Raw genomic sequence first — 26,563 nt, 5'->3', positions numbered from 1 at the left:
CAAGTTTTTGGTGGTTTTGCATTTCTATTCGGTTGGAAGAGCCATTTTGAACAAAAAAAGGCAAAAAAAGAAATCTAGCTCTAGGGTGGAGAAGTCAGTCCCCCCATGAAATGCGAAACCATTCATCAGTTTGAGAGTCACTCCGTCGAGAGAGATTGAAACAGGAGAGTGCACCGCGTATAATGGTAATATCCCTGTTGTTCTCTGTATGCATGTGACTGTGGTCAAAAAAGAAAAGGAAGTGGGACGTTTCACAGTAAATCAATGCGTCTCGCAGAGTGAATGAACACAAAGGTCACACTCGACAAAGCAACCAAATAAAACCATGGGCACCGGGGGGCATTAAAAAGAAAAAAAAAGAAACGCTGTCATCTACCTGAACAAACCCAGCAAAAGGAAACGAGAAAGTGGGGGTTTCAGTGGGAGGAAACACTATACTAGTCATCCGCTGGTGCTGTCCAGTGCGCCCAGTGGGTAGCGCAGTGCTGAGCTCCATCTGGTTTGGAGGGCTGGTCAGGTCGAAATCTCACGAGAACCCTTCTCTGCAGTGGCCACATTCCTCCTCCCAAAACCTATGTTCTCTCTCTCTCTCTCTCTCTCTCTCTCTCTCTCTCTCTCTCTCTCTCTCTCTCTCTCTCTCTCTCTCTCTCTCTCTCTCTCTCTCTCTCTCTCTCTCTCTCTCTCTCTCTCTCTCTCTCTCTCCCCATCTTCCCAGTGGACCCTCTGGCAGGTATACTGCACAAGGTGAGTGGCCTGCAGGAATTCATCTATCAGGCTAAGGGGCAGTTGTCTTTACTCAAGTTTTTTTTCTTTTGTTTGTTGGTTAAAATATTTTTTTCTGTTCTATTTTCACAATCATTATTACTGTTGTTGTTGTCAGTTCAATTACGGTCTGGAAATGAAAAGATGGAAATGAACAACGGGGACAAATAAACACGTTTTGTAGGTTATAAGTGTCGATGAAGTTGTTAGCTGACGTAATTACAGTAGGAAGGAACTGCTATTTATTGAACTCTAAAATGTCTAAAAGCCATTTCACATTCTGTGATACTGTCACGTGGCCGAGATTCGGCCATAGGGGAATATGTGGGGTATGTGGTGAGCAGGGTTGTGCAGCTATTGATTCAAGCAACGCAAATTAGAAAGGAATGCACTTTAAAGCTTTTAGCGCCGTCCATCCTTTTTCAATTCAATCTTCACTGTTTGTCAGATGAACAAATAAAAGCGGCGGAAGGAATGAAGTTAATGTTTTCAGGGGATTGTTGATGTCAAAAGACTTCTTAACACAATGCAATTCATGATTCAATGTTCTAGTACATTCTCTTTGTGTAATATAATTTATTTTTATTTTTATATTATACTCAACTGCAACAATTCACTATCTGTGGGAAACTAAAAGATGTAAGTGCATTTTTCAAATAGCCGTGTCCTTGATGCTATTCAAAAATAAAGACCTCTCACAACATATTACAGGGCTATTCAACTACATTCTGTTGGGGCAAAGATCTTCAACTTGTTACCAGCTCAGGGTCCCTGATTATTATTATTTTTTGTTGTTGAAACAGTGTGTAAAATACAGTAATGTATTGTAATGTAATGTAACAAAAGCTTTGTTACACTCTTTGTTAACCATTTTGGATTGAAAACAACATTGGTATTAAACCTTCATTGTTGGTCATGAAAAAAGGTAATGGGTCAGGATATTATTGGATTAATTTAGTGCTTGTGTGGGCTTTAGTTAATTACTCTGAGCAATGGCAATGAACTCTTTATTAATGAAAAATTTGATGTGTGATTACCTTTCGTTGTGTATTTGTAGGTTTCTTGTATTGGTGGCCCCTACGTACAGTATTAGTAGCTCCTACACCCTTTAAATACGCTGGTATGCTGCGAGGGGTTCATGGGTGAAATTGATTGTGCTCCTGAAATATAAATTACTTTTCATTTCTATTTACTGAACGGAGTAAAGTACACCAACTGGGGACAGTGGAGAAGCATTTAAGTCATTTCTTTGAGCAATCGAGCTGTTTCGACTTTAACTCCTCTATGGCCTTAATGCAGTGAGTGAGTAAGTGCGTCGATGCTCATCCAGGTAAGGCAAACCATGGAGGCAGTGAACATTTTGCTGTCTACAGTGCTTTATAAAAATAGGCCAACGAAAAAACGCACTCGACATTTAGTGGCAACCCCAATCTTACGTCAAGCCTTGACCTGTTCTCTCCAATCGAGGCTTCTGTTCTGTATTCCTTTATTGCGGGTGAACCCAAGTTGAACCGGCCCAAACAGATTGAAAAAAAAAAAAAAAACCCTGAATCTGCTGATTCTATCCATCTGAATCAATCTAGATGCTATATTAAACATGTGGCCCATGTCCCCCTGAGATAAAAAAATATATATAAACAGTTCAGTGCAGAAAACGTGAGTGGAGACCACATCTTCACCTTTACACAGAACAGAAATACAGAAATATGTTTTCCATGTGTGGGGATATACGACATTGACATTCTAGGTCATAAATTATCCATAAATAAATTCCATAAATTAAAATGCATTTTCAATTTAGCATATTATATACAGTATATTTATAAAAATGGATATACATATAATAGACCCATATATTAAAGTATCAATATGTTATGTATGTACAGTATGTTCCCTCCATAAGGTTAAAGCCAGAAGGAGGGTATATATTCCAAATATATTGCAGCGTTCAGTTTTTTTACTGAGAAACCTTTTACTACCTGCTGGCTAAATCCTCAGATTTTGAGAGCATTTACACAAAAAAAAAAGTTGAAAGCTGAAACAGGATCTTATGCGATAAATCGATCTGCGTCCATTATTCCCTTTGACCAACGGTTCAGCTATAATTTCAAAACAAAAATGCATTACAGGTGCTGTGTGCGAAGTGAGAAGACAGCTGCACGGCGGCACTGATTGGGTGAGCTCACTGTGAATAGTCGCTTGATCATAATTACCGAGGGGGGGAAAGGCGGAGAGAAAAATGACCACTGCAAAAGGCAGATGGGTAGCATGGATCAGTGCTTCCACACACCTCGGATCATTCATGAGATGTCTGGGAACGTTATGACAAGCCGCAGTGTCATTGGAGAGAGAGGTGTCTATGAACGTGTATGGGGTTAAAACCGCACAGGGTATTAACACAGGGCTCGACATAAGCACGGGCCCGATGGTATATTTGTAACCGCCCCCCTCCGAGCCAGTAGATAAAGCAACTGTGCTACAGAGTTCAGGTCTAAAAAAAATCTGGGTGGCTGCGATGGTACGGGCAGCGCAAGGAATAAGAAAAGATTGTGATTTGAATTTCACGTTAGGTATGACATACCGCTGTTAAAATGGTTGAAAAACCCCCTATTCCTGGTCAAATTCCTATAAGTTCTTAGTTCATGTCATCTGCCACCTCCAGACACATACACACGTAAGAAACAACTTAAGACGGGGGGAGAAAAATGATTTGATGTTAAAATAATATTGAAATGACAAATGATCTCAGGGTTCGTGCCAGCGACGGCAGGGCCAGGGAATTTAGAACGTTATTGGCCCGGGAGAGCCGGTGGAAATATCTGCTGTTGTTATTATTAACCCCTGTAGCTTCTGATGAAATACACTCTCGCACCCACAGGGATTATCACTAAATTCAACTGAGGGGAGTAACACTGCGGTGCTGTTGTCGCAGTGGAAAACAGCCCTATTCTAAAAATGTGAGACCAGAAATAACTAAGAACTACTTGGAATTGGGTCCACTAGGCGAACACAGAGGTAACATTTTAGTGCAGGTCCTCAGCCAAAAGGAATATATTATTCCTTTCAGAAATAATAAATCCAACGAGGCACTCGTTTCTCTACTCTTTGTCAAGGCTCCGTTATAGTATTAAGGTGTTTTTCCACCGAGTAGTATCTGTCTTTTCGCTGGCCTTTCGGTTTTGAAATGACAGTTCAAGCCATACGTCTTCATTACCATATTGGACTTGCCGAGTGACACGGAGGCAGGGGAAGCATCAATCACCGGGAGCAGAACATAACGGAATGGATGAGATGGGGGCGGCCGCCTCATCCGGAGGGAGCTGACCCGCAGTGATGTTTAAGTAGTGGTAACTCTGCAGGGGGCCACGTGGGATCAATGGCCCTCTCCAGGGATCAAGGCTACTTTCCAGGAACAAGGCAGGAGGAATGAACAATGAAATGATGGAGGTAGGCAGGTCAGACGACCGATTGATGGGAGCTGTTTCACCGGCGTTGAATGTCAATGCTGCAGATGATGGGGTTGGCCGTCTGTGGAGCTTTCACATGGGGCTTGTTTAAAAACCCATGCATATAATGCATCATCAGAGGTGTGTCGATGGGGCGTAGGGGGGGTCGGGTCACTGTCCGCACGCGCGGGAACGAGTCATTCGTCAACGCCGAGTCCATTAGCGTCTTTGATTCGTTGCGAAAAACGTCGTGGAGCGTGTTTGATTTGCGATGTGAGGCGGCGACTAATGGGCTTCTGTGTGCTTTGCTGACTTTGGGAGAGCGGTATAGTGAAAAATACTGTGATTATTGTGTATAACGGTTACGGTGCTTTCAACATATTTGCTTAAACAAAACACGCACACACACACACACACACACAAAAAAACAAAAAAACAAAAACAGACGCAGAAGAAAAAACATCATGAAATGTCTCAAGAAAAAAGCAACACATTTTTCAACCGCAAGAGGAAATGCTCTTGTTGGCACAGATTTTTTTTGTCTTTGCCCCAGGCGGCGCTGATCAACGCACAGTTGATAAAAAGAGGTTAGCGTTGATAGTTAACATGAGGTAGGAAGAAAGGGTGAGCTATGGGTTTTGTTTGCGGTTAGGACTGGAGTTCACAGGGGTTGGAGGTGGATATAGTGGTTGGTTAGAGCTATGCATTGATTCGTCAGGGATGGCTTCACCCCCCAGTGGCTTACCTTCTTGTATCTGGGGACAGGGAGCTGTATTTTTAATCCCCGGCAAACATAAAGCAGCGACACACACAGACGATGGAAGTGTGCAACGAAAGCGAGGGGGGAGAAAGACAGAAATAAAAAAAGATAAAGATTGATCATTTGGGACGAGAATTAAAGGAAAACACACATGCAAAAACAACAACAACAACAACAACAACAACAAAACAGAAGACGTTAAAGTGCCAATCTCAAACATTTTCATTGAAATAAATGTCTGTTAAGTCACTATCTATCACCGAATGAGGTATCACAAAGGTGACTGAGCCTATGGCCCACTGATGAAAGCTCTTGCATTTGCGGTATTCTGAGTACTAAGAACTGGGTGTCGGTGGCGGCAAAATAACAAGCGGCGCACAGTTAGGGGCGCATTATCCATCACCCGGCAGAGGTTGGTCCGGCAGTGAGGGGAGGCGAAACCATCGCAACAGACTCTTTCTTTAACTCACTTGTGTGCGAAGCGGGGTACTTTTTCTACAACACCTTTTATCACTGGAATGAGTAATAATCTTTAAATACATTGCGGCTATTAACAGGAGGAAGGCGGTGCTGGTTCGTGGGTCTGAAGGAGAAGGCGGGGACGGCAGCGGTGGGTTCAACCCATACACCAGAGGAGAATGATGCAAGGAGATTTCCACAATGTATAAATGTGTATTTGCTGAGCTGCTTCTGTAATGGTATTTTCTGATTATTTTTAGTTCTTAGTTTAGTTTCCACTCTTCCATGGAGTTTGTTAACAAGACCCAATTACTTTTTTTCCCGGTCTCTGTTGGCGTTGCGAGTTAACGCTGACTATGGCCGAACAAACACAGAAAAGATGGATGACTGCTGATGATGAAACTTCAAAAACAAGAAAAATAAACAAATTTGACCTTCAGATGAAGGCAAACAGTCAAAAAAAGCAAAGCGACCGCGAGCGAGGAAAAACCAACTGACTGACGTCACACAGGTAACACTGTTTGGATCCCTGGGAAGTGAAGTCCAAAAACACACCTGCAATTTTGCCATAGGTGCCGAAATCAACTGAACAGAAATCTTTGGGATTGGCACTTTAAAGATGAAAACCTAAACTTAGTTCTATTAGACACTTGGTTGAGACCTTACTTATTGATACCACAAAAGCAAAACATTTTAAACCAATGCAGTTTCTGAAGTTTTGCGGTTCATAAGTCTGTTGATAATCATAAACTTTATTAAACTTTATGAAATTTTCTGCCCATATTTTAACTGTGCTCGCATTTCATTTGTAAATACAATCTAGGCAACATATAGCCGTAGAAGAAACAGAAAAGGGGCAAATTGTTTCATTATTTCTGCCAAAGAATAAAGTGCATATTTAAAACAAAATAAAGATACATCCTGGCGGAGCATTTTTATTGTTGGCAGAACGACAACATGGTATTTAAAAGAGGTAACAAACATTATTATTTTTATCAAAAGGCTGTGAGGGATGCTGAAATATTCCAGTTGTAGCGGATGAGTTACCCTTTAGAGAAACTTAGTATTTAGACACTGTAAATACAAGCTATTTGAAAAAATGTGCATTGTTTATACATGTGACATCACCTTTCAGAGATGATGAATGCATAATAATGTGAGCAAAGATTTGGAAACGGCAGACGTTGGACGATGTTGTAATTGGGAAACGTAAATATGATGGATATACTGTACTGAAAAGCATTCCTCTCTGAACTTCTCATTATTCATTAGAGTTTTTTAAGTTCCTACTTTGATTCTTGGGTTTGCGTAAGAGTACGCTTGTTTGAGAGTAAGCACGTAAGTAGGTACTTCTTAAATTACAATTTAGTAAATCTACATTAGAAATATTGTTGTGGTAGTGGGGAGTGTTTTTGGCGCCATCTGGAGGTGGGGAGAGCCAGCACCGGCAACCGGAAGGGGATGCAGCTGCAGGAGATTGAATGAATTAGCAGAGGAAATTGAGGTAATTAAGAGTCTTTAAAAGCTGCGGTGGTTTCTCCTCTCTTGCTTTCTCTCCTGACAGCGAGGCTGGGCTCCCGTTCCAGACTGACCCAATTTTTTTGATGTATACGTTTGTCTTTTCAGACAAATGTCTTGATTTTTGGTTAAATAAATAGAGTTGTAATAAAACCATTCTTTAAAAGTTAATGCCGACGGGATGACTGGTGCAGTGGCACACCCTTGGGCTGTAAGACACAACTGCTCTCTGTCAAGTACAATTCTCATTCAAAACGATGTTGGCGGGGGTAGACCACCCTGCAAACCACTTAGATCAAAGGCAGCGCCGATAACTATCAGTGTTTGTGTAAGCCACTTGTTACATTCCCTTGACTTTCAGCAGACCTTTGAGTCTTCACAGCAGCTACGGCAGCAGAACTCACAGTGCCCGCCAGAGTTTACGTTAGAAAAAACTGGTGCTGGTCCATGTGTCCTGGAGGATTTAAATTTCCGGGACGAATGGGAGATTCCCGTCAAATGTCATCTGTGCTTATTGAGCCTAAAAACAATTCATACGCAGGCTATTTAAAGAATGAAATCATGGCATGTAGATGTAGATGTTCAATATTTTTTATAGAATATTCAAATTAAGTGCCGTCAGTGAATGCTATTTTAAAAATAAATTTAAAAAAATAAAGCATATTACTACTTGAAATCAAATACTTTCCGTTCGTGAACATTAAGTAACAAGTGCAGCCGCTTTAATTAACATTTCACTTAAAACACAATTTTGATAAAATCAAAACCAAATAAATATGCCAAGTAGGTCAAAATAAATAATAAAGTTTGTGGTGTTGTCCGTCTGCTTTGGGTCGGAACTTAAATATCAAAAAATATATAAATAATATAAATAATATAAATACAAAAATAAAAATGAACTATGGATGTATGTGTCCCTGTTCATCTTTCGGCTTCTGGGAGTTGTAGGCACTGTGCTCTGTCTCCGCTGTGTGTGTGTGTGTGTGTGTGTTTACAAGCGCAACCTGTCCAAGAGGGAGGGGGCAGGGCTAATTTCTATATTGACAAACGTGATTGGTTAGAGGTGGAAGGCTTTCTAACCCTAACCCTAACGCACAGATGAACAGATCTGCGTATTTTTTTTCCACAAAATGATCACGTTTATTTTTATTTTGACATCAAGGAAAAAAATATGGCCATGATTATCCTTATTGTTTTATCGCCCAGAACTAATTCAAAGTGTGCTTAGAGGGAATTATTTTTCACCAGACATTTTAAGCGAGATCTAAATATGCCTGACAACAGATTTTGTCAGTCAAAAAACCGGCAACTACAGGATAACGGAAACTCTGGTGCCCACTACCGTTGGAACTCCCTGGTGTCCGTAATATGTACACCATATTACCTCCCGCGAGGCAGGATTATTTTATGTACTGACTCTCATCGTAAAATAAAAAAAACAGCACTTAGAATATGCAAACCCAAATGGTCTAAAGTTAAATGAAGGGCCTCGTTTGGGCTTTTCCAACGCTGATTAAAAGTCAATTTGTTTAAATTATCTTTTATGTAATTATAAGGCTATGATTATAAAGAGAAACAACAATGCAAATTAAATGCACCCTAAAACTCCGTTGATTGCCATTTAATTGCAGCATGCAGAGAAGAAGTGCACAGCACAGGAATTGACTAAGCTTGAAGTGTTTTTTAAACTACATCATGTGTTGTGGCGAGAATTGTTTTATTCTTTTTGACAGGCGCAGTAAATTTAAGCACATATGGAATAATGAAACTCTTTCAAAACCACAACCACCCCAGTGTTCCTTCCCTTCACCATTGGTATCTCCTGCTGCGTTAGTGCTGTCTATGCGATAAGACAAGGTCAGATAAAACAAGACTGAAGTAATCCATGGGGTGAAATTGAGGTATTGCAGCAGCAGGAATGGCACAGAAGAGCGCAAGTGTGTGAAATGAAATGAACGACGTGATTGATCATAATAATAATGCTAACCCGCGGTAACATAGCTGCAGTAACAAGTCGCAGTCACATTGTGTCCTCGTCACAGTTCATGTACTCGTCTTCATTCTGTATCTGCTGCCTGACACACCTTCAAGATGCTTTTCGTGGCCACCAGCCCTAGGAGAGAGACGTCGAGCACGTGTTTTGCTGTGACTTTAAAACCGCGTCGCTCGTGCGTGTTTGAGTCACCACGTTCACCCCCAGGCCGGATGCTGCAGCCAACAGAGCAAATACAGCTCATGGAAGTGTATAGATGTGGAAATGGAGAGTCGAGGTGGAGATGCTACCATTTTCAACAGGTTCATCTAGTTGTCACTACGAATCACGATATACGAGAACCGTAACTCATAAAGGAGCTGCCGTCGTGTCACATGGAGATCTCGGCCCCTTTGAACATTGACAATGCATGGTTCCCCCGTCTTAATTCCATTAGTAGCAATTTTGAAGGAACTTAATTGACTAAATCCTGTCATCTGAGCTATGATGAGCTTTTATTCTTTCCCCGCCGGGTTTAATTCAATCTTCGGGACGATGGCGGAGCTGAATGGAGTGATATTAGCCAGGAAACAACAGGCTAGATAAGGAATAACCGCATCAGTAAAAGTTGTTTTGGACCCGTAAAATTAGTCGCGGAGTTTCACCGATCTCTTAAATTGTTCATTAAGAATCCTCCCAGCTCCCTGTAATCCATGGCAAACGTTTTCTCTCTCGGAGTTGGAGTAAGTCTGGGTCAACATGAATTAATTGAAAATCCTTTTTCAAGTTCTGTTGATAAGCGCTAATGGGCAAAAGCTTATAAAGTTGGAAAATATCAGTGTTGAAAGCAAGCCACAAAGGGAAATTATACGTGATTCCCGCAATGAGTTCCTGTTTGAAGTTTCGAAACTAAGAACCGTCACCTTGCATTCTTGCTGCACAATCTGGCTGTTGTGACCTTTGAAAACCGAAATTTAGCTCGAAAAAAGAAATAGAAACAAAGCAAAAAACGCGTCAATACAAAAACAATATTATTTTTATTCAAAAACACAATTGAGTCGACCCCGAAGGGTCAAGACGTTGTTTACGAAGATTGTTTTTGTTTGCTTTTCATAGAAAACACTGATAATGTATGTATACACTGTACATTTAAGATAATACACAAAGTGAAAGACTCTGTCTCCCACCACAGACTTCGGCATGAAGGCGTCTGCATCTGTGCGGGTATCCGTGTGTTTCCCCTTTCCCTCCAGGAGCAACATCTTTTCAAGGAAATGGGATCTATAGGCTTTCATTTTCTGCCTATTTGAAGTGGAGAAACAAGGCAAATTCACTGGCCGGTCAACACTTGCTTTGCCCTGCTTTACATTTTGAATGAAATCAAAAACTGAAAGAGCGACGGGTTTTTGGCGGAAGGGGGGGGGGGGGGGGTATGGGTTTATAGTTCTACAAAAGACGAGCGTTCCCGTCGGTTTAGGCCCTGGTGTAGGTCCAGGAGTCTAGCGGCGCTGCAAGCAGCTGCCATCAATCAAGCGCCTGGTGCACACACACCACAGCCGCCCTCATGCCAAGTCTGGCTTCTCTCTGATGCCCGCACGCCTCCGTAACATCCATCCGGTTAGACAGATAGGCAGTTATGGCCACTGACGACGGCCAAGCTTGTCAGAGCAACCAATTTAGCCACTGAATTATTTCAAAACAGACCTAGTTTAGAGGAAGGGATCAGATAGCTGCGGGTCTCTGTTTGGAGTGCTAATGTTGGCAACAGTCGCCAGTGAACATGGGGAAGAGTTAGTAAAAAAGGTAGATTAACGCGACATTTTGAATTGTTGGCAGTACAGTGGTACCTCGACTTACGACTGCATGTACTTACGACTAATCCAAGATACGAGTAGCGATAGTCGCGAAAATTTGTATCGACTTGTGACCGACTGCTCCAAGATACGACCGTGGAAATTTGCAGTTGGCGCGTCGGCGGCCAGTCAGCAGTCAGTCAGCGGTCAGTCAGAGGTCAGTCAGCAGTCAGTCAGCGGTCAGTCAGCGGGCGACCTACATGGTGTATGCACGTAGTCGTGGCTTATCGATATTTTTTTCATATTTAATGTGTTTTGTGCTGTGTATTTTGTTTATTTTCACCCTTCATGATTTCAAAATTTATGTGGGAAAAATTGCTTCGACAGACGACTGTTTTAACATACGACCGTTCTTATAGAACGAATTACAGTCGTTAGTCGAGGTACCACTGTATTACCGCTATATCAGGCGTCATTCTTTGACATTTTTTTTTTTTTTTTTGCCTTTTAACCGTATTAATCATAAGGTTGAAGAGACGGATCGTTCACATTTCGTGTATCATTTTTTACTGAAACATTGGAGCGACCCGAAAAGTTGAAGTTATAAATGGTTTTGAAAAGTTGGAAAGCAGATGTGCTTTGTTTTTGTCTTTCAACGAGGCGGCCTTGTCAATCGTAAGAAAACAAATGCGGAGAGAAACTTAGAGCTGAGGAGCATTGGAAATGAAATGTCGGCCGTGAAGAAAGAGAAGGGAATTGTTTTTGTTTTTTTAAGCCAGTGTCTCTTGATGCGCCGGCTACGCTTACGCTCAAATGCAGGGAGAATAGATTGGAAAAGTAAAGTATGGCTTCGCATGGGAGGGCGAGCGAAGGTTTCTCACTCAGTGCTCAGAGAACCCCTCGATTGTCCCGTGCGCGGGAATGTACAGACTATGAAAATAAGCAATTGACGCCACAAAGAAAAGAAGAAAAGAAAACATACCTGAAACCCAAAGAATTATCTGCCAATGGAGAGGGGTAAAGCTTGACAATGAGAAGATTTGTAAAAAACAGGAAAAAAATCTTTCTGATAAGACGTATCTTAATCCTAACCCCTTTTAAAACAGTCAAATATTGTCTTCGTACGATGACGAAAGAGATTTTTGCTTTCAGAATGGTGAGGATTAAGTCAAGCATCCAAAAAAAAATGTTATACATCCTTATCAGTCCACAATGGGGAAATCTGCAATTTCTCTGCATTTAGCCATCCTAGTATCTGATGTGCTGAAGAGCAGTGGGCTGCCATGTAGAGACGCCTGGGGATTTAGTGTCTTGCTCATCAGCACACTACCAGGAGCAGCACATGTGATTCTGCGGCACAGAACTTTCTTTTTTTCCCCCTCATTGTCAGCTTCTTAACCGACATGTACAAAGTCCTGTCAGAAATAACATTAGATATGACAGAGTTTTTATCTTAAGGATGGAATGTCTTATGTACTAATCTCTACTTTAATTTTTTCTTATCATGTAACATTTTCTCGCAGTCGGATCATTTTGCATGATTTTAACATCGTAAAAATCTAACCAACAAACTGCATAAACCGTTAGCGCAGCACTCTGAGAGGGTTTTTTTTTTTTTCGCACCGTCGTTTAAACCTCCTACGCGGCGGAGGTGGCGGCTCACCTTGGCTTTGTTGATGGTACAGTGCAGCGCGTTGTTTTCCTGGTCGTAGAGCAAGCTGAAGTCCAAGGTCCCCAGGGTGGCTGCGGAGAGTCCGAAAGAAGAAAAAAGGAGAGAGGTGAGCGAGAATTAAGATGATCAAGAAGCCGTTTCAACAGTTTTTATTTTTATTTTTATTTTTAACCACTATCCATGACTGTTGCCAGCCTCGCGAAAGGGGTGGATCAGAGGTGGACCACTTCATTGTGAGTACAGGATTTTATTATTCAAGGCCTTTGGCATACTATCAACACACTGTTTACCCACTTTAGATAAGGTTGAAGGAATCCACTTATCCCCTGATGAATATGAAACCTTGAATAAAAATAAACAAAATATTGATACAATAAAGTCACTTTTAAATTTTAAAAAGTCTCACTGTGACGGATCAACACGGGAAAATGATCCCAGGACTTGGACTGAAATTTGTGACGGTAACTGGAGTAACTAGTTACTGGACTATAGTCTCTAGAGATGCTTTTGACTAAAACTACTCAGCAAGGGATGCATGAGGAATATCTTGGGTAGGCATTATAAAACATCATATATCGAATCTCTAATAATATCTAATATCTAATATCTAATATCTTCGGGTATATATTCTACTTTTTATCACGACAAGTTTAGTAGTAGCTGCTCACAAACACTGCAGTATCGGCTTGAGTTGGACCTTTTATCATCAGGGGATGGTCGTACAACCCACTACGGAACAGTTCAGTGACGCAGTCTATGAAAAACACTCCCTGAAAAACCTATATCAAAGAATTTACATTTATTAAGGGGAATTTTGACGTTCTGAAATATTGATGAAAGGTTTTCAGAACCGTTCCTGCTGAATAACCAAGCAGGTGCATAAATCAGACCTCTTTCTTTCCTTTCGTACAAACACCTTGCAGGATATCTAAATGGAGGGAGTCTCTTTCAAACGGGCTTCAGCGAATGATTATTCATTCCACGAAATAATGTCCTGATGATGATCATTTCTCACAGAAAACACAATGACATGGCCCAATTAAATCACAGGTCTTGGGGAGCCCCGAAGCCCAAATCGTCGGCGCAATTAGCTTTTAATTATTGTCCTTCTCGATAGCCGCCGGATCACATAATGAGGTTTTAGATCCGATTAAACAGGACTGACCCGATTATTGGATGCTCTCATGTTATGCCCTTGCCAGAAAATGCAGAATAACATAGGTGAGACGCAAATATATTTTTCATCAACAATGGCCATTTCAATCGACCTAAATTTGCTGTTTGGGAATGAGAAGAGGCGAAGATGCAGATGCAACAAATGCAAACTAAGACCTTGTTCCTTTTTAAGTGATTGTATAATTTATCACTTAGAAAAGCATCAATAACAAAAAGCAGGATTCTTTCCTCCCCTTCATTCAACAGGTTCACCATACACTCTGCTTATACAGTGCATACTTGACGGGGGGGGGGGGGGGGATTTATTCAAGTCAGCAGGTTCTGGAGCATTCCCGTACGAGGCAGATATGAAGGCTGATCAGTGGTGACTGGGTGGGGCCTCTAACCTTCCTGGACTCGTTCTGATGCTGACCACATCTCTACCTTTACCTAGTACATTTCTCATATACTGCTATTAAAGTTGCCCACTTGTAATCCATTGCAGCCTGGCTGTCCTGGAAAAGGGGCTCCTCCTTCTGTGATCCCTTCTCAAGGTTTCTTCCTTTTTTTTTTTTTTTTTATTTAATTATTTTCCCCCAATGGGTTACTCCCTGTAAAGTGAATTCAGTGATTTGTTTCTAAACACATTATACATGTTAGAAAACTATTGATTAAAACATGTGAGATGGCTGCGAACGGTGAAGTGCTGAATTGTGCAGTTAGACCGTTAAACTGTTTCTCACCATTCTTCTGGTCCGGATTTTTTGTGCGGGGCTAAATCATGGCCCACTCACGTAGATGGGTCATACTTAGCATTGGCCCCGCCCCCAACACTATGTAAACACCAGGCATCAGTGGTGAAAAAGCTAAGGTAAAAGCCCGGAGTTTGGGATAAGACGCCCTTTTGGGGAGAAGCACCTGGTGTAAAAGGCATCTGAACTTTGAACTTTGAACTTTGATCTTCAGGGAGACTGTGAACTCACGGCGAGTCTTTGCAACGATCCCGTGGGTGCCCCCGGGTGTGCCTCCCGGTGTGCCCCCGGGTGTGCCTCCCGGTGTGCCCCCGGGTGTGCCTCCCCGTGTGCCCCCGGGTGTGCCTCCCCGTGTGCCCCCGGGTGTGCCTCCCGGCCACAAAGGCTTCGGGTAAAAACAAGTGGTAAATCATTGACTTAATTTAAGGTAAAAAAACAAAAAAAAACATGCAGTCAAGTTGTTCTTCCAAAATCAATGTATTACTTTAACCAGAGCTATAAAATGTCCTATGATTCTGAAGAAGTTGTTCTCAAGCATTGTGGTGATGATGTTTTGTGCGGATGCATGTCATTATTGTGCTTACTGTGTTGTTTAGCTTTTTTTTTTTTTTTTCATTGGCCATGTTGAAAATTGCCTTCCTTGGTCAAGTTTTCATCGTTGAGCTCCCTCATTCAAAATCAAATATTCACCCAATATGGTGCAGCCTCACCACGTTTCTGATCTGTATTGCTGGAATCATCTCGAAAAACATTTGGAAAAAGCAATTACATTCTTACCCAAATGTCCAATTTAAAAAGTAAAAGGCTAAACAGGCAACCCCTCAACTATCACTCTCTCTCATGTTATTCCCGAGTTGTTTTTTTTTAACAGCTAATTTACTCAGTTGGAAGAAAATGGAATGACAATGTCAATGGAATGTAAGAAAATGGCAGGAACATTGTCTGTGTTTGTTTTTTTTTTTTGTGCTACTTGTACTGTATGACTGATCTCAATCCCAGATCTCCAGCATAAAGAAATCCCCCAGTAATACACTAAATTGCTGCGAACTCGGTGGAGAACGAATACAGCTTTTTGCATACTAACTAGAGACTCACTTTGCAGTCGAATATTTGTGAATGGTGGCAAGCTTGACACAAATTACAACAGTTATGACAATACAACCTTAACTAAAGCATAACACAGATAAATGGACCTTACAGTATATATCATACATTCATCAGCAAGAATTCCTTCTACCCAATGTGCCCTATATTTAAGCAGGAGATGTCACAGAGAGCATTGGCCAAACTGTGCTGTCTGTAAATACACTGGCATGTAAAATATTGACAAGATGTGAATAAAATATTATCCTCTGGTAAAACATTTTTGAGATAAACCGAAAAAAGTTCAGCAAAAATAAATGAGTCCATCGTGGAGTAGTGTGATAGTTTCGCATGGAGAGAACAACGGCAGGTGAATATGCGCAGCAAAGGCACAACGAGAAGTCCTCTGTTGACAGCTACACACCATTGTTTACATGTTCACATGTTATTTATCAAGGAAACTGCCAGTTATTGCCTGAAAGGAACAATTATGTTCCTTTAAAAGAAACAAAATGTTAAAGCCACTTTTAGTTCAGGATGTAGAACAGTCTGGAAATACAAGATAGCTCCCACGGATGAACCTTTGCCATGTTGGAGACGGAGGAAATTAAACCTACTCTCACTATAAATATTCATAAAAATAGAGCAAACAAAAAATAAATAATAACATAATTGTTTGAGAATAACAAGTACCCTTTCACTGTCTGATAGTTCCAGACTCTGGAAAAAAAAAAAAAAAAGCAGGAATGCTTCCAACCAGATAAGACCTGGTAATGGCTGAAACCGGCAAGGAAGTGGGCACAGTGGGCACATAGCCCAGTACAGCACATTATCAGCAAATACCCTCCGCCCATTAGCTGCTGTGTGAGTTGGAAGAAACAGTTACACGTGCCAATGTCCTATTTTAAGACAATTCCACTGAGCAGAACCTGTCTAAACAGGTACTGGAGAAAAAATGCTTAATTACTTATATTCCAAAAAATGTGAAGAAATTAAAGAAATCATAGAAATTATGAAAACTGTTTAAAATGTTGGTTTTGAACAAGTTCTGCTCATATATAAAATTGTCCAAAACAGAAGATTACTGCTAAAAAAACAACAACAACATCTCTTTGCACATCTGCTCGCTCGAACAGTAAGCACACTCTGGATCAGTGGGAGTGCCCGGGAGGGTAAAATGTCTGCTCTCCTCGTCACAGCGCTATTTAGGAGACAGTTTTGAAGGTGAGAAAGCACAGCACCATGACTTCCAGGGACGGGCGAGAGAAGGGGAAGGGGGGTGGTTGTTTAAGATTGATGACCTCTGTCACCACGACCCACTGCGATCCTTTGGCTACGGGGGAAAAAAAACAACACAGACCTCCATGGCTGCCCTCGGGGCCAGGCCCACAAGAATCGATTCCAACGGAAGATGATCGGTTGGTCACCTCAAAGACCGACTTATGGGAATGGGGGCTTCAATAATCACGGGAGGAAAACCTTAATGATAAGGCAAAGAGCTACCACCACACGACACGCACACACGGACACGGACACACACACACACACACACACACACACACACACACACACACATACACATGCACATGCACACACACACACACACACACACACACACACACACACACACAAACCAATAGTTTGGGGTAAAAAGGACATTTTAAAGCACCCTTAAATGTACATTTTCTGTAAGGTCCCTGGAAAACAGGCTAATGAATAAAACTGGAACGCCAAAGAACAGTCCTCTTTCACTTTCATTTACTACTATCTACCCAATCCCTAATACAGGTACTCCTCACTTAACGACCTACCTGTTTAACGACCGTTCGGACTTATGACCAGCTCTCTGACCAGTCTGAATTGTGCGCTGCGTACAATACAGCTGCACGGCGTACACACTGCGAGCCCAGCGTCTCAGCGTCAAGCATCTCATCGCGCATCACCCTTTACATACTATATACACTACATATACTATATACACTGCATACACTATGTACACTATATACACTATATATACTATATACACTATATATACTTTATATACTATATACACTGTATATACTATATACACTGTATACATCTCATCTCATCACCGTTCTCAGTCTCGTTCCTGCAGTCTGTCAGTATTCACTACACTAGTGTTCGCAATAGCCACGCCCCCTTACCGTGAAATAACACGGGTCCTCACTAATCAACCAATTCGCTTAGCGAACCTGGTTGTAGGAACGGAAGTCTGTCGTTAAGTGAGGAGGTGCACAAAATTGCGCAATCGCGGTTGAAATCAGTTAATGCTCCAATGGGTGGTATATATAGTAGATCTTGGAAATTGTGTCATTAATGGTGAAAATTATCAGAGTTTTTTAGGGTCTTTTACAAATGTACACCAATCAGCCACAACATTAAAACCACTACTCATAACCACTAATATTGTGTAGCTCCCCCTCGTGTCCCCAAAACAGCTGTGACCCATCGAGGCATGGACTCCACAAGACCTCTGAAGCTGTGGTATCTGGCACCAAGACGTTAGCAGCAGATCCTTTAAGTCCTGGATGCTGCGAGGTGGGGCCCCCTTGGATCTGGCTTGTTGTTCCAGCACATCCCACAGATGCTCGATCAGATCGCGCTCCTACCCCAGTCATCCACATGATGTAGAAGAAAACGTGATTCATCAGACCAGGCCACCTTCTTCCATTGCTCCATGGTCCAGTTCTGATGCTCATGTGCCCATTGTAGGTGCTTTCAACATTGGACAGGGGTAGCATGGGCACTCTGACCAGTCTGCGGCTACGCAGCCCCGTACACAGCAAGCTGCGATGCACTGCGTGTTCTGACACCTTTCTATCATAGCGACATTAACTTTTTCACCAATTTGTGCAACAGTAGCTCTTCTGTGGGATCGGACCACACAGGCTAGACTTCACTCCCCACACGCTTTAATGAGACCATGGGTGCCCATGACCCTGTCGCTGGTTCTTCGGCTGTCCTTCCACTGACCACTTTTGGTAGGTACCAACTAGTGGTCAACAGATATGGGTTTTTCAATGGCAACGTTTTTTTTTGCATCTGATCATATACAAAAATGAAATAATAATATCAAATGAGACACAAAATTGTTGAACTTAAATTAACATTATTAATTATTATTATTATTATTATTATTATTATTATTATTATTTAACATTATTATTTAACATTGATGTTATTCTCTGTATTGTCTCTGCAGTGTACCTATTTTAAATAAAAAAGTATCAACTAAATAAATGTCCACAGGTAATAGAACAACAAAACTTTGTAAAAAAAAAAAAAAATTGTGCCCGAGCAACGGCCCCTTTATGTCCATGACGCCCTTTTTATGTGCCGTGTGTTTTTTTTTTTACCATGAATGGGCAACAAGGTAGCGGATTTCTGCAATCGGAACGCATCGGGACGCCCGTGATCTACGCTCCACTGTGCGCTCCGTTTCCTTATTGAACCGAAACTGGAAAGAACCGTCTTGTCTTAAAAAAAAAAAATGTTTCATACAAGCTAGGAAACACACAAAAATAAATAGATCTAAAATAAAAACACAGGAAAACCGCCGCGGGAACGCACACATGGTGCAACGCTGTCTGGAGGAGAAAAAAAAAAAAGAGTTAGGTTTGCCTTTTGTCTCATATGCAAAGTATTTTCAGCACTCCTGCTGTTGCCGGTCGCGGAGGCTCTGCACTTGCCATCTTTAATGAGCCAACATCACAACAAATGAATGAGACTAGTGAAGACAGTGAGAGAGTGAGAGGAGGCGGGGCTACAGTATGTGGGCACCGCAGCGGTGTGTGTGTCAACTTGCTGTCAGAGAGAAGAGAGAGCGAGGAAGTGCAGCTGCTACCGGTGCATCGATAGTGCGGAAAATTTATCTTGAAATAGTTCAAATATATTCAGAATAGATTGGGACGATGGGAAACGATATTACTGTGATTGAAGAGGAACATTAACAGCTTCTATGTAGAGAATGAGAGAGAGGGAGAGAGTCCCATCATCGGTTGATCACAAAAACAGGATCTCGCCTCTGGCATAAATGACTGCTTCGCTGTGAAAATGGTTACAGAAATTGATTGTGTCCAAGCACCGTTATAGAGGGGAAACATCCTTTCATCTATACATCCATTTTCTTCACTAGCCCCTTGTGGACAGACACCTGGTCAGGGTCACCAGGGGCTGGAAACCTATCCAGGCTGACAATGACTATTAGGCAAGGAGACAGGCAGTCCATCACTGGGTCACACACATTGTCACTCACACACCATTCACACCAAGGGGCCAATTTAGGGTCTCCTAACCAACACTTGGAAAACATGCAAATTACTATGGACTGCAACTTGTGTGCTCAATGTGGGATCCTGAGAAGCGATTCGAAATGAAAATAAAACCTGTATCAATGGGTATTAGGCCTTGTAACCACATCAATCTGATTCCAATAATTACATGTTAATTGTAAAACACTGTGCTTGTTTACGTCTTCTGTCCGCCAAATATTAAACTACAGAGCAGAACAGCATTTAGGTGTGTTAAAAAATGGGGTGGGAGGGGTTCACACCATACACAGTAAATTGTCTCTAAAGTGTAAGGAAATGCCCGAGTGAACAATTAGGTGGCGTGCATTTCCAGAGCATCCTTATTATGTGTGCCTCTAATTAGAATGGTAGCATTCCCTTTGGGGACAGGCCTCTTTTGAGAAAAATAAATAAATAAATAGGGTGCTGTATTTGTAGATGATATATAGCATGTTTAGGCGGCTTCAGGCTGTTAAATCCAAAAGTATGTAGTAGTGTTAAATGGCAGGTGGTAATGGCCATTATTAACCCTTTTAACCCACGCAAACCTGAGATCTAAGGCGGAGGTGAATCTTTTTAATCTACCAATTTCTTCATGGAAAAATATACACATGTTTTTTGTCATTGGTTCAAGCTTGCTTCGTTCTTCGTTCTCTTACAGTAAAGACAATCATAGCTCGGCGGAAAGAAAGTGTTTCTCCCCCAATAATATCCTTCAAACATTTTCATATTGTAATTCTTTCTTTAATATGCAGAATGGTAGGATCAGTTGATGTGGAAGGAAGTTTTTTGTTTTTTTTTCATGACTTGTACGTGCATGTAATACATAATTGCAGGGGCCTCAACAAAAACCAATAGACCTGTGAAAACAGTTGCTGTATGTAGCCAATTAGGCCAACATCTGTAGCACAAATTACTTAAAGATTTCATGTTAAGGTTGATTGATTTTTCCTAAATACCATCTGACAAAATGTAATTTGTCAAAATGCAACCATAATCCCAGCGTAATACCCGCTTACCAATGAACGAAAGTATTGTTCTTTATTTATTAGTCTTTATTATTATTCACTTTCAGTGGATTGGATGTTAAAATCGCATAAAGTGTTGAAGTAAAGTCTCCAATAATGAGTCTGACAAAAACAGCTTTAAAGATTCAAATGCACCATATCGGACAAAGCAAAATTAAAATGTATTTTAATAAGTAACTTCAAATATCAAATGAATGTGAATGCATTCAGCCAATAAGTCGACGTCTCCTTCTTTTCCTATCCTGGCAGCCTATCCTAGAATAATAGCCTTAGAACGAGGTATTTTTTCAAATAATGACCAAATTCATTGGTGCTATTCAAAGCTTGTCATAGTTGAGATTAATTGTGAAATTCATTCGTAACCCGCAGCCAATTTTGCCTAATATTTTGTTAGGACGCCCGACGAAAACAACATCACATCACTCTCTCGTCTGTGCTGAGGATTGTTGTCACGCAGCCAAGGTCAGCGTGCAGTCCTGTCATGATGAAGCAGCTTCTCTTAATATTAATCTGTTGGTCCGATCTGCAGGTTAAATCCCATTTGGATTACTCTGCTTGAAAGAGACAGTGGTCTTCGATAATACTAGTTCAAGTTCAAGTTCAAGTTCAAGAGATTATTTGTCACATACCTCGTGTCGATTACGCACATTTTAGTATATTCAGAGCTTATTGTGCGGAATCACCATTGTCATAAGCCAGTGATAAAATGACTGAGATAAACACCTACAAAATGAATGTGCCTGTGTGCGTTGCAGAATTTATTTTAATCATGACGTTTTGCTTCTAGGTCGGTTCTGTATATACAGTAGACCTAAGAATTGAGATGTTGCGTTGAGATGATTTCAGCTCGCTTTGAGAAAATATGTCCCCGACTCTCGTAGCTGATTAGCTGATTCTTGGGATTTCTTGAAGTGAAAAACGAGAACAGCAGACTCAGACGGCGTCAGCAGGAGCATGTCAGCACTATCGCCCCCTGCATCCATCAACTGCTGACTGCTTCCAAAAGTTATTATCCCACCTTTGAAAGAAGTATTCGGCCAGAGGTTTGGAGTAGCTAAGTCATAGACATTGCTCCGTTAAAAGGAGATGATTCATTGTGGCAGGTTTTTCCTAATTAATAATAATAATAACAATAATAGTAAAGTGTGTTTATATAACACTTCTTAAAATGAGTTACAAAGGGCTTCACAGGATTGCCAAGTAATTGCAATGTCTCGCACCGGAACATTACTGTCAACAAAGATCAGTCGACGAACTGGCAACCCTACAGCGCCATGGATGGATAGTAACGTGCAGAACTAGATATCAACTAGTTTTGCATGTAGCTGCATTTATAACAATTAAGATCTTGCTTTTATTTTATCTAGTCAGTTGTCATAAAGGTGCCAGATGTATTGCTTAAATAACTCAACTTTTGAGGAGGACGTTGTATTCCCCTAATTTCACAGGTGCTAGGCTAGTTGATCCCCTCTGCAGCCTTGGATTCAGCCAGCACAGTTAGCATGCGGACCGTCAACCCGGCCTCATGCCTTTTCGTGCTCATAGTCCTGAAAAGTAATCTACTGAATCATGTCCCGCTGTCCCATGTGCACGACTTTCCGACTTTTTCGGTGCGACACAAAACAAAATTTAAACCGATTCATTTGAATGGGTAGATTTTCTTAGACTTTAGAAGGGGGGGGGCATGGGGGAAGGAGAGGGGCGTAGAGACTTAGAGCTGACCTTATTTTGGGAGCTCTTTTAATTACTGAGATATGGGGCTTCAAATGTGACCTCTGGTCAGGGTTCAAAGGTCAATATCTCAGTTTAGGGGCCACTATAATCTCTCAAACCTTCATATTTTAACCTACAAGGTTCCAAAAAACATGCTTGGTTTTGTTCTACGACAAAGTGAAAACAATCTCCCCATTCAAATGAATTGGTGGTCAATGTTATTATGTGTAGCACGAAAAAAGTCAGACATTTGTGCTCTGGGACACAATTCAATAGATCAATTTTCGAGACTATGAGCACAAAAAAGCGCGAGACCGGGTTGAGACCGTAGCTATCTGGTATTGTACACCAAAAAAGTATCCCTTTAAAAGAGTACCCCTTTAATGTTTGAGTACACAGTGCAACACAACAATGTATGTTTGTGGGAATTAAACACAGTGTTTCATTGTTTTATTTATTATTTATTAATAGGACATTTGATAGTGACATGTTGCTCTCCATATACTGTACAAATATAACTATATATTTCAAAAAGTACATATTATTTAGAAATATTTTGAAAACATATCTGAACAATAGAAAGGATGATAACGGTCATTATAATTTGTAATATATTCAAGGAGTATTACAATCTTTTGGCATGTATTATGAAATATGTCCATCCATATATTCACATGCATATTTCATTATGTAAGATTATATTTTGAAATATACAAAAGACTTACGCCCATGTTATAAATCTGTAAAAACGAATACTGTGTTAACCCCCCGAACACATAGACCTATAATGTCAATGTCATGTGTAGTTACAATATACATACATATGTATAAAAAAAACTTTCCGGTCTGAGCTGCCAGAGATAAAATACTCTCTTGACTCTTGGACAAACTTTCACACCGTCCCTATTCACACATTTGAAAAAGGGAGCAGAGATGAAGAGAGGCACCGATCAAAAGTTTTTGATTGGCGGCCTCCCCCTGAGAAAAATTATCTCCTCCAGCCCGCTGCTTATTCGGTGTTGCAGCCCGGTGGATTAGGGAGAGCAGGTCTTTTTTTTGTTTTTTTTTTTCCTGCCGATATGAAGTCTGTAGCATTCAAGTTCAACTGACAGCGGAATGGTAGGATACAAAAGGCTCTTGGATAAGCGCTGACACGGGCCATGCGCGCGCTCAAACACAAACACACACACACACACACACACACACACACACACACACACACACACACTCGGATCCGCCATTCCTTTCTGTCAGAAGAAGGGTGTACGTGTAATATGTATGCTAAATTCAATCTCGGCCCCTGCTCCTCTGCAATTCATTTTAGCTGGTAAAATGACTTTTATGGTGGCATCACTGATCCATCCCTCGGCTTTATCCATCAGTTAATAGAGCAATGCCAAAAGGAAATACTGCAGTAACCTAGGAGACACATGCAGGCTAGTACACACAACAGGTCACCTTCATTTCAATCGCTTATTCGATCATATTTTGCACAATTACAAAGGGGTAACGGCAGATCATTGCCCTGATAACAGTGGCTGCATTGAAGTGGATAATATAATGGCCAACAGCGACACCGCCCGAACATGTTTTAGTATTTGTAATCGATGTTCGTCATTCATTGGTCTCATTGGGTTGCCCTCACGATTTTGATTTGATTGGCGCCCCGCTAATCCCGTTATAGTTGGTGTTTCTTTAAACGCGCTGTGACGTGATTTTTTTTTTCATTACCTGGCCATTGCCGTTGTTCTGTGCATTTGTAGAACACAACGGCGTTGAATATTGGCAGCAGGCAATTGAAATTTCCGAAAAATATCACATTAACAGATCAATAGAAAGGTGGAGAGACAGACAGGCACGTAGAAAGGTAGATAGACGCACAGAAAGAACAGATAGATTGTCACAGGCCCCGGCCGTGCCTTTCTGTCCCCTGGTCTCCTTATGTGTCTCTCCTCCCTTTCCCGCTTGTATCTAGCGTGTTCTTGTCTATACCTGACAGTGCAGCATGGGCGTGGCTCTTGGTTCCAGGCCTGGCTGTCACAGCTGCTCCCCGTCACACTCATCACCACTCGACATCACAACCCCGGCTCCTCATCCAGACCTCGTCTGATCGTACCGGAGTCGCATGTATTCGCTGCGCCTTGCCTGGTCTGACCCTGTCCGCCCCTCGTCTCCAGAAAACCTCCCACGTGCCTGCCTGCCTGCCTGCCTCCGGCCTCACCACCGGCCTGTCCACACTCCACGCCCTGTGCCTTCAGCCCGGCCCGCCTGGACCCCGAGCGACCCACCTGCCCTTTATTCCATCCCCCCGTCATTTCGTCCCCCCGCCCCCTTGTAAATAAACCTTCCATACTTTACCCGCGGTGCGCGCGGCGTCTGGGTCCTATCCGCCTCGTTCATGACACAGATAGTCAGTCTTCATGAAATATTAACTGTGGTGTGGCGGTGTACGGTGAAAAACAGACAGCATTAGCCTCTAGACAGACAGATGTATCGCCTGCCAGTGCAGTGCACGGGCTGAGTTTGCTCCACAGTGTTACCTCCTGATGGAGTGCTGCTTGATTGATGCAGCGCTTAATCTCAGTCTGATCAGCGGCGGGCATCGACCGACTGTGGAGCACTTGTCCCTCTATTATGTAGTTCGGCCAACGGGACTCACCGCGGTCTGCTTGTAAAAAGACTTGAGTAAAACAAATTCCGATTGTTTTTTTTCTCTTGTATGTCCCAATGTTGTTTGGATACTGTCACGATAATCAACAACATAATTTCGGGTCATATTCTCATCTTTGCGTTTCGGGTGAATCACTGGGGGTATTAACAATGGTGTATGTGTAGCCATATGCAGTGTGTATTTATCTCCCATGCTTGAATGCATGCATTAGGTCAGCATAATATGATTATTGTATCTGGCTCCTCTCTGGACCTTGCCAAACCACCGAGACCAGACAGCCTAATCTTGTTGGTTGCTAGGAGCTGGGAAAGCGGGAGAATGGATGGGGCAGACTATTTAGTATCCCCATCAAATCGCTTACTGTATTGAGCTGGACTTGATCTAATATCAAGGCAAGGAGGGAATTATGGGGCGGTTTGGAGGGTAATATGCATTTGGCCAGAAACAAAGATTGCATTAGGAAATGTGGTGAAGTGCGAGGACGGAGAGGGTTCTGGGATTCGGTGTTTGACTAATGATAAACAAAGGCTAATGTAAGAAAATTATGTTTTAACAACGATGTTCTGCGGCAGGGGAGTGTCACAGAGATACAGCAAAAATAGCACAGAACTACAGGAAAATATATACTGGCGGCATACTTTATATACTTGAAGGTAAAATATCAATGCAGGGGAGATCCACGACACCACTCCTCCCCATAACCCTAATCCCCCCCGAGGGGAATTTGGACACACAAATCTCATAAAGGGAAGATTTATGAGTGAATGAAGACATTCCCCGGTTCCGCAATCCTAACAGCACCTGGCAAAGGTTGTGTTCACAGCCAGATTGTGTTCAGCCCTCAGCCAATCCCACACCAGCCGAGGGGCCCACAGATGTGCTGATAGATAGGGTTTTCGGTCGACGGCAGGAATTAGAGGGGCTGTTCATTTCACCCGATACGAGGATAAAAATCACCGACCTGATCGATAACCCGCTGTCAGAGATGCGTTGAGTGATCTTTCTTCCCCTGCCCTGGGTTTGATTATTAAAGTATTGCTGTTCTGTAGATGCCAGGTGACCCAAACAACCCACAATTATTATTTTTTTAATTAAAAAATGTACTGGTAGTCTCCCTACCAATTGAATTCCTTTGTTTTTGTTTCTTTGAGCCAATATTTCGAGACTTGATTTTGACTTATTATTCAGATGTTGACGCTACATGACAGCCGCCAGATTCCTTTCCGAATTTCATTTCCTTTAACGTGCTCCGTTGATCAACTGCGCAGTCTCACTTTTTAAAACCCGAGATTAAAAAGAGTTGCTCGTGAAAAAAAAAAAACCAAAAAAACGAAAAACACATGAGCGGCTCCGGCGTCAAAGTTCCGGAGGAGTTTGGGCTCGGAGCCTGGGCCGGGTTGTGAAATTCAGAGATGTACGGGCAGATGAACTGAGCAGAGAGCATGACAGAACACTGCTGACATTCTCTC

At 41.8% G+C, this 26,563-nt stretch overlaps 1 protein-coding gene across 1 annotated transcript in view; it reads right to left on the bottom strand.

The window, feature by feature from the left end:
• The window catches only part of doc2b (double C2-like domains, beta), a gene marked incomplete at both ends in the record, with an annotated part of 91,355 nt that overhangs the window by 36,294 nt on the left and 28,498 nt on the right, over positions 1-26,563 (bottom strand). Inside the window, 2 exons of the mRNA XM_080014396.1 lie at positions 4,954-4,977; positions 12,374-12,453. Coding sequence (XP_079870522.1) covers positions 4,954-4,977; positions 12,374-12,453 — 104 coding nt within the window. The remainder of the gene's footprint in view (positions 1-4,953; positions 4,978-12,373; positions 12,454-26,563) is intronic.

This window comes from Zeus faber (assembly GCF_960531495.2).
Source record: "Zeus faber genome assembly, chromosome: 14".
NCBI classification, from domain to species: domain Eukaryota; kingdom Metazoa; phylum Chordata; class Actinopteri; order Zeiformes; family Zeidae; genus Zeus; species Zeus faber.
The sequence above is the reverse complement of the archived record's forward strand: the minus strand, read 5'-3'. Positions and strand labels throughout refer to the sequence as shown.